Below are 26,499 nucleotides of genomic sequence, written 5' to 3' on the forward strand. Positions count from 1 at the left end.
ACAAAGTGACTTCTAGATCTTTAATATATACTGCAAGCCTCACCTTCATATACAATTAAAAGAGAAGACAGAGAATATCTAATCTGAGCATCAAAACAGAAAGGTGGTCGAGATGGAGAAATTCTGCTACTTAATCTAAATATGGCTGACTTTGCTCTGAACAGCCATTACACAACCCCTTCCCATACCTTCACTCTGCAGTCAGGTCTAGCCAGTCACTTCAATACCACAGAACCTGGCTTGCTCAATGATTTGGCTTGTAATATGAGGAAGGTGAATCCAGTTTCCTTCTTTTCTAAATCATCATGATTATGTAACTGTGTGTGCTTCTACTCAATCTAACCAACCTGGAAAGACCTGTCACCAAGTATCTGATTTGCCTGCAGAGACAGGTTTCCAGCACTTGTGTTCAAAGTTACCTTTTCAGTTCGACCTAAGGAAACAATTGGCACTTCTTGATTTAGCCTACCTGCAAAAAACCTGTAATGCACTACATAATGACTGTGGATTAAAAACATGGGTGATAAGGAGGAATCCTTCCTGAATATGGAGTTAATTTTATTGGAGCTTTCATTTATAAATTGCAAGTTACTAGTGCTAAAAAACATCATCATGTCCGGATTCAATTCATCAACACAACAGAAGTCCTACCTTTCTGAAGGACATTTCCACCTGGGTATCCCCATTGAAGTTGAATTTAGCAATAGCATCTCCATATTCCAATACTTGCAATGGTAACGGCTTTTTGGGTTGAGCCTTCTCAGCTGGTGGAAGGAGCTTGAATGAACAAACAGAATCAGCTAAGTCTCAGACACGAAGCCCATAAACTGGTCTCTGCCAGAAAGGAAGTGGACAAAGAGAACACCTGCAAGGAAAGCAGCTACCTCTATGTATGATCGTGGGAAGATGCCAACTCTGCCATGGTGTTCACCTTCGAACCAGTTCTGGTCAATCTGCTTGTAAATGTAAACAATATCTCCTTTTTGCAGAGGAAGTTCCCTGTTAACAACACAAGCACTCCATCAGAACTGCACTGGAGGAGAACAGATGTGGTGTTTTTCTGTCCAGCATGCTGAAACACATCATGCACCCACAAAGCACAAGCTAAATGTTGAGGATTACTCTGTTCATATTGTGATGTGCAAGACCTCTCTTGTTCTTTGGGCATTCTGTCAAAAAGGTTGGCCTGTGAGGGCCCTAATAACCACATATTCTCCAGAAGCAATGGAGTCAAGCTCAAGCCAAATATGACACTGGTTACTTTCCATGTTGGATATGATGAGCAGCTCTCAATTCCTGTTTTGAAACAGTCATGTCACAAGTGCCTTCCAAAGAGACACATGATTTTAATCTGAGCTAGTTTGCTGATAAGATTAACATACTCACATGGTGGAGTCGATCCTGCAATGATTACACTGATGGGCAGCCTGTGGTTGTGCAATCACTGACCTCAAGTGGGCTAAAAATTGGAATTTCAACCCACAGACTTCAGTGCTAAAATTATGAATGTCTGCAGCTTGAAGAACTGTGGCCAGCTTGTACTAGGCTCATAAACTTACTACTTGCGTCCCCAGAGGAAAATAAACAACACAGTCTTTTCTAAGATGATTTTTACAAGCTCTGCTTTACTTTTGTCTGGCACTCTGGTATGTTCTACTCAAGGGACACAACAGCTACACCTAATCTGCCTCTGTTTTATTACAGGTGCTGGGGAGATGCCATATAAATTATTACAAATCATCACCTATAGAACATATAAAAGTATTCTCAGAACATTAGCTCCAGAGACAAAAAACAGCAGGTCCTTCACTGAATTCTGTTCTTCTTTCTTCCCTCCCTAGCAATGTTAAAATGAGAGCTTCTCCAGGCTCATGCTGATAGAGAGGCTTTCCAGGCTTCTCTTTACAGCAGTCTTCCCTAAAAAGAACAAGTAGTGCCATGGGATTCACCCAAAGGACCACAACAGGGCCTGGAGGTACAACAATAACACCTAAAACATCCGCTGACCATAGACATATCCATAGATGTCAGGAGAGCAGCGACCACTCTGCAGACTTTTATGTCCTGAATCAGGAAAATGCGGAGTCAGAGGCTCACATGCTTAAAGCTGGATATCTGTTTAACATCTGCCCATGGGCTCTCCTTTGCACAGTGAAAAGGATGTTCCTCTCCTGTGGCTCCACCCACCTGCAGGGCAGAGCACTCACTTGTTGCAGTAAAGAATGCAGGTTTGCCCTAAAAATCACATGGGATAGAGATGCACTGAGAAAGAAGACATTTTCCTAAAGGTCCTTTAGATATTATGACCCGAAAGGTTCATATTACTTTTCCCTGCCTTACTATGGACAACTTGGCTTTGAGAACTGGAAAGTCACCCTAAAACATGAGTCCAATTACATGACACTTCATAAATGCTGCATCCTAGGGGAAAAAGCAGAGGAAGAACACTCCAGGTAGGAGCAACAAGCTGTACTTACTTTAGTGTCTGTGCTTTAAAGTCAAACTTGGCTCTAGCAGGTCTCATCTGGAGATGTAAAAAAAAAAAATAAAAAAAAAAATCAATATATTAAAATAATTATTAAGTTTTCAACCCTCTTCTGAGGAAAATCACCCAAACTCTTCTACAGCTAAGATTAGCATGGAGAGGAAATTGAATGCAGGTATTCTGCTAGAAGCTTGCGTGCAACTGGTATTACAGTCCGAATGCTGGATGAGCATCTCCCACCAGGACACAAAATGCCAACTTCTGGTATAGCAGTAATTAGGAGCTCTACAGGAAACAGATTTAACAGCAGTCAACTTTTAAATGTGACTAACCCTGATGAATGAAAGCTATTCCAGTAACTACAGTTACTGGGGCTCCAGGACCAAATTTCTCTTGACATTTGAATGGAAAAGCAAAATTTACTAGCTGGGAAAAACAGTAGAACATTATTTGATGTGGCTCTTATTGATTATTACCTGGCCCTGCTGAATACTGCATGGTGACCAATGTACTCTGTATCAATTGGTAGGAAAGAGACAAAGGTGAAGAGGAAATATAAATAAATTAAGCACATGTTTAAAAAAAGTCTTCAGTGGCTAAAGAGCCAAAATGGATGTTGACAGCAGGACTAGGCTCTAAAGGTTTATCTGGCTGATTTTCTAATGGCCACAAAATATTCAGACAATTTTAAAGTTATTTTGGTAACAGAGCATAAAGCACAAAACAGTCACATTGATGAGGCTCCAGAGCATCTGAAACTAAAGGGCAGACAAGTGTACTCCATTCTACATAGTGAGCACCTCAGCCACCACCACAGTCTGGGGAAACAGAGCTGCTGTCAAGAGCCCAGTAGCAATCCATGTGAGGCAGGAAAGAGATTTGGCCATAACACATGGACACAATATCCAGCCCTCCAGAAAAGTGCCTTGGGCTCATGGAAAAAATATGTACCTACTCCTTTGTCTCTTTCAGGAAGTCCAACCAGGTTGTACACAGTGAAACATGCTGAGACTTTTTTCTGATTGTTTCCAAAGGACATTAGGCATATTTCAAGAGAAGAAACAATGTATTTCTAAAAAAATCCTATGTGACAGCTGCATGGCCAGGATCAACAAGACATGAAGTTTCTAAGCATAAGGCACAGACAAGAAGACAATGTAGCAATATGATGCAAAAGACGTAGAATGCCTTTGATTGACTAAGTAGCTGATATTTAAAGGCATGCATCACAGGTGTGCACCAGCAATTCTCAGCAGGCATGCTTTAATATATGCAGCTTGGTATAGAGATATCAATTAATTTACCAGGCATAAAAGTCAAAGCAGATCTAAATGAAGCCAGAATGGGAAAGGGGAAGGTGGAAAAAAAAACAACAAACGACATTCTCTGAAGAGCTAATGTCGGCCTAAAGCACAACGTTGTGAGAGGCAATTATTGCTTTGGGTCAAGCAGCAGACTGAGGTAACTAAAACAGACCTCTGACCCAGATTTCCTCTTTGCTGTATCGTCTACATTTAGGAGGTCCCCAAATCGTTCATTAGTGATAAACTGATGGTGCGTTGGAATAACCCCTGTGTGCCTTCTAGCGGCAATATCAGCTTCTTCTTGCTCACGTTTAAGCCGTCTCTGGTCCTCTAAAAGTTTCTGCCATAAAATTGCATAAAATGGGCAGTAAATCATCTAGTTAAAGGCATTCAAAAGCTGCCATAAATGTGACTTAAGATTCCTGAGGTCCCTGCAAATAGCTGGGGCTTTACAGTTCAGTATCAAATATTGTTTCTACTAACCAAACAATACCCTTTCATTTTACAAACACAGAAGGTACATCATCCTTATGGCATAACTGAAATCTAGCTCATGCAGAGGATCTGATCCAAAGCTGATGGAAGTCAATGAGGAGTTTTTCTAAGTTTTGGGCAGGTCTTAGGAGCTTCTAAGAAGATTGCTGATAATGCAGAGACCTAATCCAAACCCCCTTCAATCAAAAAGAAGTATCTCTCATTGACTTCCAAGACACCTGAATCAGTTCCGTTGAGTTCTGAGGCACCAAATTCTCCTAAGCCTTGCTTGGGAGAGTGCCTAAGCTCCTAAGGAGCTTGGGAGACTGCCTAACCACATTCAGGTTATCCATACTTCTTTTGGGCTCATATAACACACTTTGTAAAATAAAGTAAATAAACACCTAAGAATTATTTTTCATCTCTAAAGTCACTGGCACACTAAATGGAAACATGCGTTCTTGTATATCTGTGCAGGATTCTTCCACCTTCTGGAGCTGGCTGTAGGCTGAAGAGTTCAGCTATGGTCTACCTCATTTGAAATCAGAAGGTCTTACTGAATTCAGGGTTTTGATCTTACCTGAGTTTCCATGCTGGATTTTGGAAGTGGGGGGATGACTAACTTTCACAGGAGAAGATATTAAAAAACCATTTTTCACACAGGAATTAAGAGCAGGTTTTTACCATATTTCAAAGCACATATAAACATTATCTGAACTCAGAAAGTTAACACTAAAGCAAAACTTTCCCCCCCTCAGGCAGAGGAAATTAATTCCATCTTCCAGGAAAGCAAGCACTTTATAATTACTTTAACTCCGCTTGAATACATGCAGTGCTGAAAAGTCTGTGTGGCTCTCCTATTATTTCAGCTTGTCCCACTATTAGCCAGCCATTTCAAAAAGGAGTGCAACACTGTGTTGACAACAACCTCAGTACCATGAGGAATTCTAGTTTGCAGTGGGGGAAAACTTACCACTTTCTGATAGCTTCAAACATCTTACACTCGCTGTTCAAAACTTGAGGACCCGCACAGGAAAAATAGTGTTTTCACCAATTTGATTAAAACTGACTCAAGTGGCTTGCATGAAGAACAATTACAGATTACCAGTCTTTTCCTGCAAGTACTAGGGTGCTGTACCACTTCTCACACACATTTCTGATCTTTTTACATTACTTAAAGCCCCTATATATAATTTTGTGCAATTGATAAGAACTATCAGGTTTATTTGAAACAAGCAGAACTGGACTATACAAATTATACAGCAAATCAGTGGCAGAGAGTTAGAAAGTAAAACACAGAAACACTGCTTGTTACTCTAACTTCCAGGACACACAGCCATGGACATACAAGCTGTCCTTATGTAAGGCTGAATGCCATATTTCTTGTATGTGGAGCTGCTACTACTGTTATAAGGCCATAAAGGGGGGTTTACCTCTTTGTCATCATGCCGCCTGCGGAGAATTTCTTCTGGAGTTTCCATGTAATCAACCGATGCAAAATGCCTTGGTGATTCTGAATCTACTTCAAAACAACATAAGGAAGTTAAAATACACATGGATTTATCTAGCATAACCAGAAAGGAAAAAAATAGATATTTTTAAACAATTTGTTTCCATTATGACAGTAAGGATACTCAATTGCCATTGACCAAATTGCCAATCAGATGATGATAATTTATCCATTTTCATTTTTTTCCCTTTTGGGCTGTACACGTGAACAGAGATCCAAGAACAGAGAGAAAATAATGATACAGGAAAGAGTAAAGACATAGAAGGACTTTGTGAAGAAAAGATTCACTGCCATCAAAGTATGATCTGGCATTTTACTGTTGAGAAAAGTTTAATACACACACGCATACACACACACAACTAGACCTTGAGAAACTACTCCTTAAAGCAAATCATCTGGGTTTGGTTTATAATTCCCATGTGTGTAAATGATACAGGACTAGAAGTATCTCATGCTGAGATTCTTGCATCCCCAGAGCTGCTTGAGAGATAAACTGAACCTGATGTGATTAAAAATGCAGCGGAAATTGTTTCTCAGAAGTGCAGCTGTTAACAAGTCCTGAACAAAACTGCTCAGCAAGACACGCAAAAGGACATTAGACACACTAGGGGAAAAAAAACCAAAGAGTCAGAGGATGCAAAAGTGGGATGTAAAAATGCAAGGGTTGTGGAAGAAAAGAGGAGGACAATGGAAGAAAGAAGACAGATAAAGGGACACCGGTAAAGAACACAAAAACCACCTCCTAGGTACGTCCCAAGTTCACTTTGCGGGTTGTTGTTTGTGTCCAGGCTGTGGTAGAGGGCATATGAAACAGGGTTCCCATTGTTTAAGGAGTCAGGAGTGTCAGCCCGGCCCACGAAGCTATCCCGGCTAGATCCCATGGTGGGGAAGTAGCTAAGCCTCTCCACAATGTCAAAGGAGGACAGGCGCCTGGGGGCAAGAGGCCCACTTCTGGAGCAAGGTTGGTGCTGGGAGTGGTGGCTTTTGTTTCCTACACTCCCCTGCAGCTGTATGGGGTCGTCTGGGTTCTCAGGGCTGGGCACTGCCAGGCTTGCCAGGCAGTCTGGGGGCGGAGTTCTGCAGGATTTGTGTTGGAAGGGCTTTTTCAATCGGAATGGGAGTGGGCTCATTAGGTACACATTTCTGGGGAGCATGTGCCTGTCCCCATAGACATCCCCTTTGGAATCAGGGTTCCTGGAGGCCTGCTGTTCATGCCTTCGGATGGTAGTGAACCTGGTGTAGGAAGCTGGGCATGTGCCTTTGCATCTGTTGATTTTATGCTTCTGAGGCCCATTCAGGTTGCTGCTGCTGCTGCCACTGTCATTAGAGGCATTTGAGAGAAGATCTATCTCATCAGTGCAAGCTGAAAGTGTGTCCATAGGGATGACATCACTGACATCCGAAGCCGTGTCCTCCACATTGCTGCAGGAGCGGGAGGATTTATCTGCAAAACTGGCAACATCCTTCTCTTCTTGGTGTGCTTTTGACAAATCCAGAAGAATCTCTGCAGAGTATGCAGCACTCAGACAAGTTTTAGACTGAAGAGAAGTGGTGGGTCTGTTTTGCCCAATTGAAAAGTCAAGTGAGGGCATTGATCGGGATCTCTGGATCAGCTGCTCAAAGGCACTGATACGGGAGGAAACGGTGTCTTTGGGGATCTGCTCTGAATCCTCTCGACTAAGGCTGTGCTCCATCCTGTCCTTTGCTTCATTCTCAAACTGCGATGCAATGTCCTTCACGCTGCAGGAGGAGGCTGTGTCCAAATGGATCCTGGACCGGTTGATCTGGTGCATGTCTTTATAGAGTGCTGTAAACTCCATCCCACTCTTCCTGGAGGCAGCGAACAGGTAGCCTTTCCTAGAGTTGGTGCCATACTCCTGCAGGCTCATGGTACTGCCGGATTTGATGGTATACTCTTGCTTTGATTTCATCAAGATGTTTTCTATGCTTTCCCCTATGTCTACCATAAAAGCCTTTTTATTATCGAACAAGGCAGTGGAGCTACGAAGGTTTTCGCAGCTTTGAGCTTTCTCATGAGACAGCAAGATACCCGTCTTGTCCTGCACAAGAACAGTTGGAGCTGCTAGTTTGGGTTTGAATTTAGAAGGGAGGATTTCAGTAATGCAGGCTTTGGCAGCTGATAAGGGCTTCTTATGTTTACATGCGTGACCTAACATACCAGTGTGACTAGCGTTAAAGGTTCGGCTATTAACTGAAGAGGGTGCAGTCATATGAGCATTCCCACCTTTACGATCCACTGGTAAGCATGCAGAATAAAATAAATACAACCTGTTAGCTCAAGTGCTAGAAAGCTATTGAGAAAGGAGAAAGAACATGCTTGGATTTCATAAAATGCACCTTAAAGAAACAAAATTCCAAAACATAAAGAAAAGCAGGAAGAAACTGCAAAACAAGCCATGTGTACAGGAGAAGGTGAAGTGCTGCTAACATTTCTAAAATGAGAGGCTTGGCCAGAAGCAAATCTGGAGCACTTTCAAGGTACCCTCCTAAAAAGTGCTAACCATCATGAGCTTCCAGGGAAGCTGTGGCACCATGGAAAAGGGCAGCTGAACTCTGGGCAGGATCAGGGTGTCAGCAAGAATGCAGAGACACTAACATTGCAAAAATGGCTTAATACCAAGCCAGTAATCACACCAACTATGGTCTCACCACAGTGCTTGCCAAACAGTTTATTCCTGGGAGGGAGAAAACAATCAGAGGCTGCCTGTGCTAGCATAAGCACACCACATCAGCTGACCTTGCCCAAGAGATGCCTGCTTAGAGAGATTCCCCATACTAGGAATAAGCTGAGTGTCCTTCAGTGTGGTTGGCCATGGTTGCTTTAAAATTCAAGGAGTCGGATCAGGACTTTTTTTTTTTTTTTTTTTTTTCTCCCCAAATAGGATTCAGTCTGGTTTCAGCTTAGACTGCAGTTTTTAGGTCTGTTTCTGATTTGAGTTCAAATTCAAATGTCAAAATAGCCATTCAGATTCAATTGCAGTTTGGGGAACTGCTTGAACAGATTTTTTTGTTCAGATCCAGTTTGACTCCCTGCCTTACAGGCCTGACAAAATGCTGAAAAACAGCTGGAAGACTGAGACAGAGAGACCTTTTTGGTATGATGTACTATTTTTAGGGAGAGCAGTTCAGAAACCCAGCACATTCCTTTTCCAGTCCTCTCCCCATCTCAAGCCATTTTTAGGTTGAATTTGGCTCAGAGATACATTCCCCAGTACAATTCTATAATGGAAGTCATGCTCTTCCTTGTGTCTCTTGGAGTCTCCAACAGGGGGAGGGAAGAGGATGAGATTGGTCTCTCCTGGCTCACATTCCTAGAGCCTGCAGGCCTGGTTCAGCCAGCAACTACTGGTTCAGTGTCAGTGCATTCTCTGCACACCCCTGGCAGGCAGGAGGCTGTGGAGCACAGGGCACCAGCTACACCAGGGTAGCCAGGCCAGCAGACTGGTGTGGCCTGCTGAGATACTGCTGTGGGAAGAACAGAAAAGGCAGGGAAGGCCTCTAGAATAGCAAGGCAGTGGGAGCAGATGGACAGCAAGGCCAGCCTAAGCAGCCTTGAGGAAGAACATGAGGGTGTGGGCTGCAGCTGAGGTGCTGAATGGAGGGAGCTTGTCTCTCTTGAGAAAAGGAACCTGGATCAGGTAAAGGCATCATTAAAAATATTGGCCATTGTGGTCAGAGAAAAAAGGAGGGAACACTGGGGATGGCAGAGAAGAAGGACAGCATAAGTCTCAACTGTCTTGAATAGGACTCTAAACCTTGCAACAGTTTGCCCGTATCACCTGGCTTTTGACACTGCAAAATGGAGAAGAGGTTAGTGTTCTAACCACGTACCTTTTGTGGAAGCAGAACTCGAAGGTCGCTTGAGACCACTCAGCCCCTGGAATGGGATATCTCCACCCTCCAGCACACTCTTGTAAATCTGCCTTTCATTCTCCAAGGCAGCAGGGTCCCCCAGAGCTAGCTCCGACTCCCTCTTCACTGCATGGTAGTTGGGTGAATAAGTGGAGCTGGAATACACAAAAAAAAAAGGAGACAGACACCGGGAGGTCACACCTGTTTGCTGAGAACTTCACGTAAAGTAAAAGAACACCACACTTGAGAACGCAGAATAGACTGTGTATGAAGGACTGGAGCTGATGAAGACGTTATGAATACATTGCAATAACGCTCAGCACTACCAAAGCATCCTCCACGTGAGGCAAGTCTCCACTTTCAGTCCCCCAGGAAGCAGGAAAGCACTCCTCTGTTTTACAGACGAGACAACAGTCACAGAGCTGATGTATGATTTCTTTACAGACACAATGAAATTCATTGGCTAGCTGGAAGTACACAAAACCTTCCAGCTTCCACTTCTCTCTCCTTAAGCACTAGCTATGTCTGTCCCATGCTTACAAAGCACAAGTGCTCAGGAGGTCATCTCACCCAGTTCAGCCTCTCAGTCAACACTACAGTTTGGTTCCCTGAGCAGTTTCTGAAGCCCATCAGTGGGGGATTGTGCAGGGAAGCAATAGTAAAGGGATATAGATTCTATACTCTTTTAATTGCCAGAGACATTCCCATTCCCATACATGCACACAGTTCTATTCAGCTTTGCCAAAGGCTTCTGCTTCAGGGAATAAAAAATCCTGGACTCTAGGTCTACCATGCATGTATATAAACAAAATGCTGTTAAAATTAGTACAATTTTAATGTCTTAGGTTTTTAAAGACTGTAAATTTATTGCAAATCCTTTTCTAGTCATGAACCTATGCACAAGTATGCTCACACATCTGATTTCTAGATTTCCTCGTTTTCTCTCTAAAAGACTAACTGACAATGTCATGGTATAAATGGCTTTTCCAGATGCAAAAGACTTCCTAAGCAGTCAGGCAAACTGTTGTCCTAAAAGCTAAGCTAACCTGATACCAGTTCTCGTGCTCAACCAGGCTCTTCAGAATAAGATGGAGCCTCACACAAAGCTATTCTGGGGCCAAAGGATGACTGCTGGAAAATTCGAAAAAAATAAAACTATACAGATTTTCCAGTTAGAAATATTTGACATCCTGATGTCCAAGAGTGATTCAAATTTATGAGAATTTGGCAATGTTTGTGGTTATAGCTGTTGTGGATAAATTTGTGCATGTATCTGTTTATTTTGGATAGATGCTGTACTTCTGGGGTAAAGAGAAAGCTTTCAGCACATCAGAGGACTGGCTATGGAGGTGGAATTACACAATGTCTGGATCGCAAAGATGACTTTAGTTTCCGGACAAGGAAAACCAGGTCATATGCAGTCCCATAAATTACTTTCTGAAGGAAAAGCACCACGAAAGAGAAAGGGAATACTGTCAGGTTTTCAACCTAATCAATGCCCAAACAGACCCATAGCTACAAGGCTACTGTTTATTAGGGTTATCTCTGATAAAGAGGGCATCTCTTTGTCAGGTATCTGAGGAAACCCAGCCAGTTGCTGCAGGGAATAATGGCTGCCCTGAGGTTAGCTGTTAGCCTAGTTGTTAAAAAACAAAGGGTCAAAACAATCCCCCTTTGGGGCTAAACCTGGGGGAGATAGAGGATGCACTGAGCAGAGTCTCTTCACTAACTGCTCCCTTATTCAGGCCAGCAAGAAGTACTGTATTAGAGCCAAACCAGCCTGCAACATCAAGTGAATGAAGGGAGAGCAACACTGAAAAAAAAAAAAAAAAACAACCCCAAAACAATAAGCTCCAGCTATCTTTTCTCTCTGCTCTCTAACGGCAGGGCAGGGAAAAATGTGCAACTCCACTGGGCCTCACTCTTGTGTCCCATTCCCAGCACAGTCAGCTTGCTTCCTCTCCACTGGCATTCCTGAATGCTTTGTGTGGCACAGATAGTGCTGCCATGAGCAGAAACCTTACCAGTTGTTTGCACACATAAGATATTTATGCTAGTCTCTGAGATTTCCATTTATTTTATTGCTCTCTTCCTACCAAAACAAAACAGTTGCAGCATTTGTGTGGGTTTCCCATGAGAATGAACACAGACAGAAGGAAACTGTGTTGAAAGAAGTACAGGAGACCTCTAAGGCCCCCAGAGGGGCAGTGAACACACATGGTATTAATGGACATGCGGAGGAGAACCTGCCTTTTTTAACAAACCATCCTCATAGAGGGGATCACTGTGCCTATGGACATTGAGTATTCAGTATAATTATAAGGAGCAGCAGGCTCCCAGTAGGGGCTGGCTCCATGGCTCAAATAACTCAGAATGACTCAAGTAACTCAATACAGCTCAGCATCTTGCTCTGGATTTCGTGTGTGTTCCTCTTCTAAAACAAGCCAACTCTATGTACAAGTCATTGACACAGAATATACCATTCATTACATATTCCACTTAAAAGGCAGTGCCCAACAGATCTTTGAGAAATACTGTTACTCTACCACTGCTCTCTTCCTGTAGGCTGGAAAATTACTGCCTTTCATCAGCTGCATCCATCTGATCTGCTGCATGCAACATGGAATATCTAGCAGCAGCCAATCATACATGTGTAACAAACATTTTTTGTGTATTCCACACAATAATGTTACTTGCATGAAGATACAGTCAATTTGCAAAATTCATCAGATGAAGTTAAAGGTCTGTTGTTTTTCTTAAAGCCACTGCCAAGTACAATCAGCAAATCTTATTTAGACAATGCAATCACTCATGTAATCACTTCAAAACTCATTCTGGATCAAAAAGCAGACAATGTACCGGGACTCACCTAAAGCACTCATATAATTTTTATGGTACATGCATTTGTCTGTCTGCATCCCCCCCAAAAGCCAAAGCATTTCCAATGTCCAATACCCTGTCCTACATGACCTCAGATTGTAAAAGAGACATCAACAAGCAATTGAAAAACTTACTAGGAAGAATGGTCTGTGGAAGTTTCCAGTGGAGTAACACCTGCTGTATTCTGCAAAAGTCCAAACAAAGGAGTCATTGATAGGCACTTACACGTGAGGAGAAAGAAAAAGACTTGCTTAAGTAATTTTCCATCTATCGCTTCAATATTAGCCTACAGGAGACATTGAGGTTTAAATCTAAATGCAATTTAAGCTGTCAATGTCTTCGCAGAAAAGCAACAATTTTCGTGAGTTCCTTCAGGGCAGTGACAGGTTTTTAGCACAGCCGATGCCTTTTCGCAGTGCCTATTCTTTTGTCTGCAAATGAGTCATTGTGAATAAAGCCAAAAGCAAGAAGAGATAACCAGCTGGGCCATGACCAGGAGACACATGCTCATAATTATTTCCCCAAGCTTTCCCCCAACCGGTCACTGCCCGCCTTTGCTTTAAAGGTGTATTACATTTCTGCAGCACAATACATTCCTCAGCATTCAAAAAACGTCAAAGCTCTAAAAAGAAAAGCGACATTTCAGTTGAATTTCCTTACTTAAGACAAGCAATGCCAGCTGCACAGGTTCAATAGCAAAAGCCAGTTCATAGCCGTTGCTTTAAATCCATCTAAGGCTTCTTAGATACGTTATTTAAAAATTGATGGCAATTTTAGAAACAATTCTCTATTTGGCGCCCACTCATCTATATGAGGATTTCTATCTAGGAAGAAAAAGCAAATCTTGGGTTTGAAAAAGCAGCTTTTCCAAGTCCTGATGAAATGCTGCAGCTTCAAAAAAAATCAGCAACCAAAAAAAAAAAAAAAAAAAAGAAAAAATGGCGTGTTACCAATTAATCTATCATTTCATGGTTCGAGTCCTGCAGACCCTCGAAGCAGCAGCAGCAGCAGCTGACCTGACCTAGAAGGCCATAGCAAGATGCAGCTTAAGGAAAATTGTGTAAAATCTCTCAGGAATATCCAAAATCCTTGGTAGGTGTGAGCTCCAGGCAGAGAGCGGGGCTTGTATGAAGGCAGAGTAGATGGCAACACGCTTGAAAGGCACGAGATGATGACGTGACACGCCAACCAAGAATTTTAAGCTGATTGCTGCTGCTGCCTATTCATGTGAAAAATAGAGAGGGTTTTTTTTTGCAGACACTGAACTCTAAACCTGAAACGGGGACTGGGATGGGGGCGGGGGCAGCTGAATGCGAACGTGGTGGTGGGGCAAGAGAGGAAATCACTGTATCTGAAATGGATTTCAAGCAGGATTCTCAGCATCACATTCTATTATTTCTGACAGCGACACAGCAAGCCATGCATTCAGAACGCTCAGAACCATTATTTATCCCAACCTCATTTAATAATCATCCAGCAGGGAATAGATTAGAGCAGAGAGTTTGGAAACGGGGATTGGCAGCATGAAAAGAATAGGAAATACCTTCTGTGGCTTTTTATGTGGTGCTTTATAAAGCTTCTCCATTTTTTCTAAATCTGCCTCTAACTCAGTCTGGTAGAGGTAGAGGTCTTTTTCTAGATCACTCTGGTTAAAGAAGGAGAAGAAGAATGGGAAAACAATGCTTAGGGTTAGGGGAAACCAAAGGAATGTTAATTTTGAAAAAAAATAAAAAAGAGAGCCTTTTTAATTGAAAAAAGAGGAAGGTGGTATGGACAATACACAGAAAATCACTAGCAATTAATCACATTTCAATCATTATAGAGAAAATAGCTTTAGGCAATTAACATTAAAATCAAGAGATGCACAGGCCTGCTAGAATCTATTTCTACAAACCATAAAGTTATAAAACCCACCTGTAAAGAAAAAAAAGATACTGTAATAATATGCAATATGCTGTTAGTGTCATTATCATTGCCAGTCAAGATAGCAAAACAACCACTCTAAATTATGCCTGATTATGTTTAAGAATTGTTTATTAAATCAATTTACTAGCTACTTAATTGTTAGGCTAATGAGCTCAAGCCCAATTAAAAAAAAATCACTCACAAGCACACAAAACCCAAGCAATGCTACAAGAAAAAAAAAAGAAAACCACATACACACATATATACGCGCTAGATGCTGTAGTGCAACGTACGTGAGACACAATTACCTTTCTATCCTCTCTAGTAAGGATAGAGCAATCTCCAGGAGTATAATCCCAAATCTTTTTTGGAGGCTGATGGAAAGCAGAGGAAGGAAATGAGGAAATGAAGATAAGGAAAGACATCACAGAGAATATGGAAATTGGATTAGAACAGAGGGGAAATACAACAGGGAATTTGCATCAACACTGAAAAGAAATTATAAAATAACAACAAACCACAACAGAGAAAGAGTGAGAGAAAGAGGGATAAATTTGCTATAGCATAAATATTAAGAAATCATGGGGTCAAAAGGGAAAATACATGCAGCGTGGAAGGGGCTGTTTTCAGTAACGTTTTTGGAAATTTTGTTTTGCAAGCTGCTTTAAGGGATTTTGGACTTTCTAAAGGGTACCCACAGCTGTTGGTTAAAGCATTCTTAACAAAAAACAAAACAAAATGGGGGAAAAACTACACAGTCATAAAAAGCATTTGTTTTGCTCATTCATCTTTTCAAAAGGAAAGGGAAAAACAAGGGCCTTTGATAAAGAAAAGGGAAAATCTTTCTCACTTCCATCAGTGTATGAATACATACCATGTGAACAAATGGCTGATTTTCCCGTGGTGGCATTGTGGGGCAATGAGAATGCAGAGTTATTTTTTATTTCACTGGGTTTGGGGTTCATTTGTGGGGATTTTTGGTGGACAGAGTGGGACACAAGAAAGTTTGGAAACTACTTATTTAAAATCTATCTTACAACTGAAAGTGCCAATTTCAAAATTATTTTTTTCCTGCTTGGATGCACATATAAGTATGAGGCAGAATTATTCAGGGTAAAAGACTGGACTCCCATGATTGGAGTGAGCAAAGCTACAAAAAGCATGCTCTTTGGGCTGTGGCAATGAAGCTCAGAGAAGGCTTTGCCAGCTATGAAAGTCTGAGATGCCATCCTGAATTCAAGTGCCTAACACTGAAGCCCTGTTTATGGAGTTCCACATTCAGGAACTGGCATAGTTCTTGGGGAGCACGGCTGCATGGCTTTGGGACTGAAGGAAGTTCAAGGCAAGCCTTATAAGGCAGCAGCACTTAACAAAAGTGCCCTGAGCAAGGTGGGGAACTTGTCTCCAGAACAGATGGCCTGCTGAACATGAGACAGACTGCCCTGAGATACCCTCTTCTGGAATAAGGCCAAGGCTGCATGGCTAAAAGCACAAATCCACACTTCTAAAGTACAGGTATATCCCCACATGTAGAAAGGACTAAGGGTATAAATCTTCTTTCTTTGACACATTTTCCATTAACTCACACTAACTCAAAGATGTTAACCACATCTCTGTTAACCACAGAGATGACAAACCTTCACTCATTGCAAAAGCAGATGGCTATTAATTACATGAAGTAAAGATAAACACTTTCTTCTCACTGTGGAAACCTTAAAGCATGACAAGTTGTGAGCAGTTAAATCCTTATACTGACAACACTTTAAAACCTCAGTGAGGTGAGATTTATCTGACTTTTACTGCCTAACATTAGGAGGTTTCATCTCAAACGCTGCTGAAACTACTTTAGCTTAGGATGGAAGATCCATAGTTATAAAACATAGTTTTCTATTAAAGACTCAACCACTGTACACTCTTGCTTTTCAGCAAAAATTTCACTATTTTTATGATGTGATCAAACTGAGCACACAACTCCAGGTAGCTACATTCTGAGCAGAGGAACTTTGTCACTTCTATCAGAAGAAAGACTAGATTTAAAGGAAACCTGCTCTCTAATGTCCATGTGCAGTTGTCTCTGAAGACATTACTGAACCTTAAAACACACTTCTGTTTTGTTGTAAACACATGGAATCTCAGGAGCACTCAAAAATTGTGTGCATAGGCATTTGACTACTGACCTCAAGGGGAAAGCAGGAATGACAAGCCACCACTACGTTTGAATACATGTGAGAGGCTGATACTGACCCTCTGGTGTAGTGAGAGCAGCTTATTAAACAGTATTTAATAACTAAATTAGTAGTGTTTATAAGTAAGAACCCAGGCCATAAAATGCTTTAAAGTCACATTTTTTATCCAGTAGCCATGACCACTGATGTGTTCCCTCCATGAAAATGTTCTTTGTCCTATTGAATAATTAAGCTTTAGTTAATCTTTTTCCAGAGGAGAAATCAAGGCTTTTTTTTCCTCTCCACACATAGCAACACAGCTCCATTTGAAAGGAAAGAACACTGTTCTCAGACTCCTTTTGTTTCAGGGAAGGGCAAGGGCTATTCAACACAGGCTAATGCTCACCATTTTATGCAATGGGCAACTACATGCATAAGGAAATAAGCAGGAAACAAGGTCATGATCTGTTTATGCAGAGCTGGAAATTACTGGCCTACAGTTTACAAGCCAGAGATGGGAATAAATAATTCTCCTTGACTTAAAGCTATCTATCAGCCATCCTAGTTCTTGTTAGGCAGAAGGAGAATAAGGGCTTTAAATAAGGACTTTTAAGAATGAGCACAGGGTATTATTTCTAACATTAACAACAAGAATGCAGTTTGAACTATGGTGTGTGAAAAAATATTACCTTGTTGATACACTGTGCTGGAAGGTGGGGAATGTTTGTAAATGGCTTCAAAACACTAAAAGTGGCCATAGAACAGCTGCTTTATGTTAGTACCAGGATGACATTATGTACAATCACATCTTTAAATGTGTAAGGCAGCTGTTTCAGATCTAGGGCCTACAAAAGAGATGTGACAATCATAAAAATAAATTTTAAATAAAGGCAGGTTGATTTAATTGGTCATTGCAACTATCAAACTTACCGGTTTCCCAAACTCCAATTCCGAAAAGAATTTATACCAAGGTTCATTCTTTAAATCTATCTCTTCTGGGCTTATATCCCGAGTCTAAAGGAGTTGGTGATAAGGGAATGGAAGAAAGAGAAGGATAACATTATGCAAAGAATACACAGAAAGAGACTGTTAGAGATGCAGATCCCATGGTGTCCATTCTAAAATGTAGATATTTAGCCTTATAATTTGGAATTTCTATAGCATGTTTGTCATAAAGGCCATGACTGCTTTGCAGACATCAGTTAAAGCCAAATAGCATAATTGTGAGCAACATGAATATGAATGAATTGCATTTTACAGGTCAGGAGACCCACATAGAGAGAGAGATTATGCAGCTTGCCCAGAGTCACAGGGCAACTCAATGGAGGAGCTGAGAGTCAAGCACTCCCTCAGTCCTACTGTCAGACACTTTTATCAAGTCCAAAGCTGCATGTACTTTTTTTTTTTTTTTAATCTTAATTTGGTTGGAAAAAAGAGAGTCTCAGTAAGACCTGAATCAAACACTGCATCTTTAACAGCACATGAACATGTGAGAAACCCTGTTCTATACACTGCAAACAGAGTGGAAGGTGGTTTTCTAAATCATACGAGACACATGTCAGAGAGAGTGCATCCTGAAAGATCTCTGAAAGGATGGATAGAGCGACAATATTACATGTTTCTTCACAAATAAATGTTAGATTATCAGACAAAACTACAATGAAGGAAAATCAGACAGGACAGAAAACAGCACAGCTGAAAAGGAAACTCCCTTTCATTCATACCATCTGTCTTAGTGAAACAAACCAAAACATGAAATAGTTCTATCTGTTCGAAAACACTGCTGGTGAGATAAGAGAATAAAAGTCCACTGCTAGTGCTTCTGAGGTACCACTCCCCAAAAGACATCTAGCTAATTCTGGCATTTCAGCATACCTAGTCTAAGACAGAGTGAATCTCAGTGCATTAAAAACATAAGCACATTATGTCTGCTGTGCCACTATGATCAAGTGCTCCATTGCAAGGAAGAAGGAGCCTCACACATGCAGTGTCCTCATGGAAATCATTTTGTGATGGGGTTACTGAGGCAGTTGACAACAGTGCTGGACTTGGATGTCCCAGATTCTGCCACAGCCATTAGCATCACAAAAAAGAAAAGCTCTAGGAAAAGAGCTCAGGATTGATGCTGAATAAGAGGCACTGCAAGATAAATAGTTACATCATGTTTAATGCCTGATGGCCTGGATAATGATTTGGCCATTTCTTAAAAGCACAAAGGAATCAATACCTCTATTTTTTATTTACTGCACTCCAGCTAAAAGCACTCATCTTATATAACTGCATTTACATTAAAACGAAGCCCACCGATGTCAACAGGAGGCTATTCATTGCTCTGAAATGGTTTTGGATTAGGATTCTGATAGTCACAGCTGTGGGTGTGATTACCAGGAGATTTTCACAGATTTCTTGCACCTCCCTGAAAGATGCAGTCACTAACCACTATAGTACTGCTATATTTAATGACACCGATGGAAACTCTGAAGCTACTATTCCAAGGCCTTCTTTCTTCTTTGGTCTATGGCTTCAAATCAAAGCTCATAAAATTACATTGGAAGTAACACAGCTATCACTTTCATCTTGGTTTTGATGAGCTCTGTACACACAATTTTTTTCAATTATGCTGATGATTGTTCTGCTTGCGGCTTTTAGACTCTGGTTCCACAGCTCAGTTCAGTACCTGATGAAGTCTGAACATGTAAACAGTGCCACTGGTGATGACAGACCTTTTGCAAATGCTTAAGTACACAGATGAAGCTGGCCTTTTGCCACAAATTTTAATCTTGTCTGTTTACCGTGAGACAAAATTGATGTTTAAGTCAGCAGAAATCTGGCTCCAGGATGGACTGCAGGAATGGAGGTTTCATACCATGTTCAAACCACTCCTCACTGGCACTTCTCTAATGGGCTGAGCCAACACCCAGTAGTATCAAGAGGGAGTCATCCACCGCCCATTGCAATAGGCATTAGGATCATGCTCCTATCAGGAGCAACTTTGTTGAAGTCAATGAAGGGACACACGTGTGAAAAGAAGCTGGTTGCAGGATCTTCAAAAAGTGATGGACCTTGATTACACTTGGAAGGAAAAAAGAAAACCCACCAAAATACTAAGGAGAAGCATCAGGTCCCAAACCAGACTTGATTCTTACATTTCTATTGATTTTAATTGCTATTCCCTCTTGTGTAAAATCCTTGGCACGTTTTTCAGGAGCATTCCTTTATCTATTCCATGCATGGATCAGTGTCTGAGCTCTTAAGGTACAAAGTCCAGTTTGCATTTGGAAACTCACATGCAATTAGCGCTTCTAATTGAATCCTTCAAATTAATTCCTCTATAGAACAATTATATCTTGATGCACCATCTTTATACACTATTAACATCATTCAGTATTTTCTAGCAGTTGCACTGTCACACTTGTACCATGGAAGGACTCCTTAAGTGATCTGTGGTGATTTATACAGGACTAGCTGATGAGGTTAGCATCTCCTCTCTGCCTGTCTCTTGTCAAGTATTCTCAGCCAAGGCTGAAGAAGGAGACTTCTGTATGTCCCTAGCTGTCACAATTCACAGCATTGCATACTAATTCAGACTGAAATTGGTAACAGCTCACTCAATATGCCAGGTTATGTTCCACCATAGCTGGAGAGCTCACATTGAGTCCTGCCACCTCTGCCACAGAAGTGGTGAGATCCAGCTGAGGAAAAAAGCAGCCCGGGGAAGATGGCCATATCCTAATGTACCTCAGAGGTATCCACTGAGGCACATTAAAGGCACTCTAAAAACTAGTTCAGTATTTAAAGCATCAGAGGAATATCAAAACTGTACCTGCCTTCTCTGTTGCATAATGCCTTCAACTCTCCTGCATCAGCTAATGCTGTGGCCTAGAAAAAGTACAGCTGGCAAAACAGCTGCTGAACAGGTCACAGTGTCAAACATGGATTAAAAACTAGGGTTAGTGATCCATACTTAACACGGAAAACAACATGTCCAAAAGGAAAGAAGCCTCTCAATTCCCCTGGATCTTGCTTTAGAGAGAACAAAAATGTTAGGAAGTTATGCAGAACAGTTTTCAAAAATATCACACAAGCACTGCAATGTAAGCATAAGGAATCCCATCCAAATGGAACCACACAAGCATTTAGTGAGTATTTAACAATTGCAGGATAAAGCCACAAACTAGGATAAATCAAACCTTACCATCTTTTCGCTGTTCAGAACAGAAGACTTCCCTGGCTGATAGTCATAAATGCTCCTGGGTTCTGCACGGTATTTTCTGGTGTCCACCTTCTTGTCTGGAGGCTCCCAGTCAGTCCTGAGAAAAGAAAGATCAATTAACTCAAAATACTGTGGGGTTTCTGTGGAGACAAACACTCCATTTTGACAGATGCTTTACCCCATTAATAATGGTTTAATCAGGGTATGTTTTTTAACCTAGGAAAGGAGCCTGCTACAAGAGGAGCAGGGCTCCGGACATGTATTTGTTCATCTATCGCAGGCAGAGTTGGATACAGCTCAGCTGCTGAAACAATTGGAGTGGAGGGGGGTTATTCTAAGAACTTTCAGTAAACTTCCAGACTTCTAAATCTTTTGCCATTGGAAACAGCTAAATGATAGGCTTTAACTAAGCTCACAAATATAAGCATGTCCAAATTTGGAGCAGAACTCAAAATAAATTCCTTTTGTTAAACTTCTGCCTTTTAGCCACATCGCTGATTACCTGACTACCACTGCCCTGGATTCTGAGGGCACTCTGGATTCCAAGAGGAGGTTTTTTTCTAGAGATATGAATGAATTATCTCAGGCTGCTCTATTTTAATATGGCTAAGAACAGTCCATTGACTGTCCAAACCACTATAATTAGGTGCAGTGCCTACACCGACACAGTTAAAACCACAGTCACAAAGTGACACTGTTTTACACTACAACAACACAGACTCCGAGATTCAGAAGGCTGAAAATGACTCTTCTATTTTTGGGATGTGTCTCCCTTTTATACTGTTTTACACAGACCAATTTGATTGGTGAAACAAAGGCAAACCTCTTGAATCACATTGGTCAGACCAGAGGGACATCAAGAAGAAGTCCCTCCTAGAAAAAGGAATGAATAACATAGATACAGTTACAAAAACATTTCTCCTGTTTACAGAAAATTCCCTGGGAAAAGAATTTCAGAAAATAAAAACACCTCAGGCATGGAACCATGGCTACAACAAAGAATTCAGGGTCCATATCCTACAAGGTCCTGCTGGTCTCAAAATTTATATAATCAAACATCTAATGCAGAATAACAAACGCTCTCTAAGGGGGTGTCCTGGACTCCAACATCTAAGACGCTGAGAAAGCAGCCCTTTTAACATGATAAACTAATTCTGATTTTGCTCCTGGTATGTTGTCTTTTTATGGGTAATGTGTATGTGGATTCATCTCACCCAGAATTCACCAAACAAAAGTGAGGCATCTATCCAAAACTGCTGCTCCAGGTTTCCTCTCCCTTACCCTTCTGATCTGGTTAGGACAGAAACACACATTGAGCTGCATAAACTCTCTCCACTGGCTGAAGAGAGACAGAGACAACCAATTTAATTTTTTTTTCTTTCTAAATTAAGGCAAGAGGACAGCCAAAATGACTGGCATTGACAGGGTACAAATTTCAACAAGGTTGATCTTTCCTGTCCAGACTAACTTGATTGCTTTAGATTCCAATCACAGAGAAATTTCTGGTGAGGCACTGGTTTGCCAGTAGATAATAGGAAGCATTAATTATAATAACCCTTTCACTTGCAAGAGTTTTCTCAGAGAGCAAATACACTATGCCTTCAATTCCTGCATAAGGAATCAGTAAACTTTGTCTCTTGATCCAGTGACCTGAGATGCTCACTAAAGCAGCAATGTCAAATTACAGCTTTGCTCATTTGAGGCTGTAAGTGAAAAACACTAAGAACATGTTGAAGATGGCAAGGGAGGGAGGAACAGCTCAAGAGCTGGGAAAATTTAGCAGGACATAAAATATTCTTTCCTCATTTTGCTTTCTCTTCTTTTCATAAATACATTCCTTACTGTTACGAAGAAGTTTAAAACACATGATAATAAAGAAAAAAACAGGAGGGAAGTCATCCCAAAGATCAGAAATGACGCTGCTGACTAGAACTTACTTGCAAGAAAGTTCATATGGGTAGGACTCCTCAGAGATGGAAAATGTAACTAAGTTTTTACCAAGACTCAACATAAATCCAAATTTTGTTTCACCACAGTTATTACTATTTGCTTGTTTTCTGAAGTGCCTTTACAGTGTCACACTGAGCCAAGAGTTTCCACTGTGCCCATGTGGTAGGCACTGTATTAGCATGACACCCAACTCTTCCCTCGGGCAGGAGACTGTGCAATAGACTGTGTGATGCCTGATAAAAAAGACAGACAGAATGGGGGACTGAGCTGTAACAACAAAGGAGTCCACTGCCACCTAGTAAAAGATTCAGAGTAAAAACTACATATCCGACTTCCAAATAAGTTTAACTCAAGTGTGGACCTAAGGCTTCCACTTTTATCCCCTTCCCATTCACAGCTTTCAGATATTCTTCCAGAACTAATCTATATACAACTTAGTTCAGGTCACCTTTCTGGGCTTGATTTCAGCGATGAAGTACGGTTTGGCAGTGGCAAAGTGGCAGACCTCTTCACAACCTTCTCTGGATCAATATTGTCCATCTCACTCTTGGAGCGGGGAACTTGGGCTCTGCCTGTAGGATAAGTCACATACAGGAATATTGGTGAACTGGACAGGAGGCAAATAAATACATGCTTTACACGCCCTTTCTGTTTGACAGATTAAACAAGAAACGTGAATTACTTACTGTCCTCAGAGTAGGAATAACGAGGAGAGCATGAATCAGAATCTTCATCTGAAAGACAGAAGTATTTTGCAAGTGAGTTGAAAAAGGCCCAAAGAAGAAGCACCAGAGACTCTTTAATTTCTTCTACTAATGCATTCACCATAATTTGAGCAATATGCCCAATACTTACCACAAGGAGAGGATCCTAAAAAATAAAATTCCAATGATGTTTAAATTGCATTTGAAAATAATTCCTAGATTGGATATAAACATTATTATACTACTTACACTAATACCTTTCTCCATGCTCTCAAAGTACTTCAGAAAATAATCCCTTTTTATCATAAAACTCCTCTACAGCAAGAGTTATAGATCCACTTTATCAAAGGCTGAGAGATAAATAGAGGATCCAAAAGCCATAGTATATGATTAAAATAACTCATTAGGTGCTAGACACAATAATACAGCTGAGAAGCCCCGCTAAGAATCACATATGATTCTTGTATTTAACTATTAGAGAGCATCCAAAGAAGGGCTACAAAGACAGTGAAGGGCCTTGCGGTGAAGCTGTATGAGGATCAGCTGAGGTCACTTGGTCTGTTCAGCCCGGACAAGAGGAGACCTCACTGCAGTTACAGCTTCCTTGTGAGGGGAAGAGGAGGGGCAGACACTGATCTCTGCTCTGTGCTGGCAGTGACAGGGCCCAATGGAATGGCCTGAAGTTGTCAGGGAGGTTTAGGGTGGATATTTGAAAAAGCTTCTTCACCAGAGGATGGTTGGGCACTGGAACAGCCCCCCAAGGAAGTGGTCACAGCACCAGCCTGACAGTTCAAAAAGTGAGTATCTTACAAAGCAGAGTGTCGACATTTCCTTCTTTTTTACACACAAAATACCGAAACAGAAATCTAGAGTGATTTGATAATGTTAAAGAGTAAATCAGAATTGAGTATTAAAACAATATGTTCTGTTTCTTAAAGCTGCATTCTATCCATGTGACTCTTCTTCACAAAGCAGGTTACCATAAGCTTCTAACTTCAAAATCTGATTCCTTTAAAGAAGACAGGCTGTTTCCCTCTAGATGGTAAAGAATCTGCAGGCTTGGATTCCATTTCATGGATTGAACATATCCTTTATGTTTTTAGAAATGCTGAATATATTTTTGAAGGGAGCCCAGAACTTGATGTTTCTAGGAGATCTTATGCATCAATCCATTCTGACATTAATTGCATGAAAGTGAGGCTCCAACCCATCTCTGTATAAACACTGCCACTGATTATGGATCTTTGAAGTGTTTTCTAAACATGAAACATGTACTGCAACCCCTCCAACTCATCTACATCATCAAATATTTTGTATATTATCAAGAAAAGAATCCAAGCAAATATTAAGAGAAATGTTTCCCAATATACTGAGAATAAAAATTAGTGTCTAGTCCAATAAAATTTCAACTATACAAACCAGCAAATTACTTTCATATGCACATTTCTAAGTGTATAGGGGACATTTATGGGAGAGCAGACTCTTTAATATATTGTCATCATTAGGTTTGCAAACTATGCTAGTCCAGATGAGTAAAATGGATTTTCAAACCTCATTATGAACAAGGAAATATTCTCTGTAAAACTCTTTTATCCATTAATTACTGAAACTTTTTTCTCTCACCCATACCCATATAACATTCTGCCAAGAGAAAATAACTTACCCTGCATTTTGATTTGCTAGACAGGGCTCTTCACCTAATGTATTTCACTAAGAAATTATCAAGTACCTTGGATACCTGTACTGCACGTTATCCACATTCATTTTAACAGTGAAATACACCTTACATTTCCTTGCCTTCTTTGAGTATCTCACCTCATACTGCATGCTTTCTTTTTACACAATACCCACCAGATGTTTAATAGAAACATAGAATAAAATGGTTAATTAATAGTCTCACCAGGGTTGGCTTGAGGCACAGGCTAAGTAGGCAAGTTCCTGGATTGTAGGATCTAAAGTGTCATCAAAGCACCAAGGCAACAAGGCTGTCACCAACAACTTCCCAACTAGGAAATGTCTGTACACCCAATGTGTGCAGCAGATTCCAATGTTTCTCATATATAAATATTTTCCACAGTCACACAATTATCACTGCAACAGATGTTGTTTCACCATCCCTGAAACATGACTGCAAACTATTCTGATTTGAATATGAAGTTTAAAGGAATCTGCTGAGCACATGAAGAGATAAGGTAAAGACAGTGTTATTTCAAGTTGCACGATGTGCTGATGGGACCAAACTCTGTCCTTGCCTAGATATGCCAAGTGCAACTAAGACCAGCCCTGAACATTTGTTACCAAGTTATTTTTATTTTAGAAGACTACACTGAGGGACTGATCCAAAACCCACTGAAGCAAGCAGCCTTTTTACTGATATGCTTCAGTGACATTCTGGGTCTGGCCCTAATACTGTGTTAATGTTAAAAACCAGAAGCAACTAATTAATGAAATTTATTGATTTGAAAAGGGGGTGGGGAGAAATCTCCATTAAGCCTATCTTTACATGTAAAGTCAGCAATCTAGACATGTTAAATAATCACTGCACACGCAACTGATAAGTGCATAAAACCAAGCAAACCCCAAGTTTGCAGCATTAGTCAAATACTAGTTACAAAGCCAGAAGAGCACTGCAAAGCTAAAAAGGCATCATACAGTCAAGGCAATGCTTAGAGTGCAGCAAATCACTATGAGGCAGCGTAAAGCTCAGCAACTAGAAAAAATCCAGGAAGAAAATAAATCGATAAGGCAGCATTTGTGCAGAAAAAATATATATGGACCTTTATTATTACCTTCAGAGATAGGACTAGGAGTAGACGCAGGAAACTGGTATGTAGGAGAATAAGGATTTTCTTCTGCAGCAGAGAAAAGCGGTGGATTTTGAGACTATCCACAATGAAGTGGAGGTTCTGCTTCATCCCCCAACTTCTATCACCATATCATTTAATAGTGTTACTTTAATAACACTAGGGTAAATGGTATCATACTTCAAGGAAAGATTAATGGATTAACAAAGATTTAGTTATTTTATGCATCACA

The 26,499-nt window shown here is 40.9% G+C and overlaps 1 protein-coding gene across 37 annotated transcripts in view; it reads right to left on the bottom strand.

Moving 5' to 3' along the window:
• SORBS1 (sorbin and SH3 domain containing 1) overlaps positions 1-26,499 on the bottom strand; it is a 161,917-nt gene that overhangs the window by 15,529 nt on the left and 119,889 nt on the right. For 20 of the 37 annotated variants that reach the window (XM_066323990.1, XM_066323992.1, XM_066323991.1 and 17 more), the window contains 14 exons: positions 26,253-26,315; positions 23,446-23,493; positions 23,208-23,331; positions 20,792-20,906; positions 17,527-17,610; positions 14,740-14,805; positions 14,070-14,171; positions 12,661-12,710; positions 9,626-9,801; positions 5,697-5,782; positions 3,962-4,129; positions 2,478-2,524; positions 885-999; positions 652-777 (listed from right to left, as the gene is read on the bottom strand). In XM_066323990.1, the coding sequence (XP_066180087.1) occupies positions 652-777; positions 885-999; positions 2,478-2,524; positions 3,962-4,129; positions 5,697-5,782; positions 9,626-9,801; positions 12,661-12,710; positions 14,070-14,171; positions 14,740-14,805; positions 17,527-17,610; positions 20,792-20,906; positions 23,208-23,331; positions 23,446-23,493; positions 26,253-26,315 (1,370 nt within the window). The remainder of the gene's footprint in view (positions 1-651; positions 778-884; positions 1,000-2,477; positions 2,525-3,961; positions 4,130-5,696; positions 5,783-9,625; positions 9,802-12,660; positions 12,711-14,069; positions 14,172-14,739; positions 14,806-17,526; positions 17,611-20,791; positions 20,907-23,207; positions 23,332-23,445; positions 23,494-26,252; positions 26,316-26,499) is intronic. The other 17 variants (XM_066324010.1, XM_066324005.1, XM_066324017.1 and 14 more) reach the window with 8 other exon arrangements.

This window comes from Sylvia atricapilla, chromosome 8 (genome assembly GCF_009819655.1).
Source record: "Sylvia atricapilla isolate bSylAtr1 chromosome 8, bSylAtr1.pri, whole genome shotgun sequence".
In the NCBI taxonomy this organism is placed as follows: Eukaryota; Metazoa; Chordata; class Aves; order Passeriformes; family Sylviidae; genus Sylvia; species Sylvia atricapilla.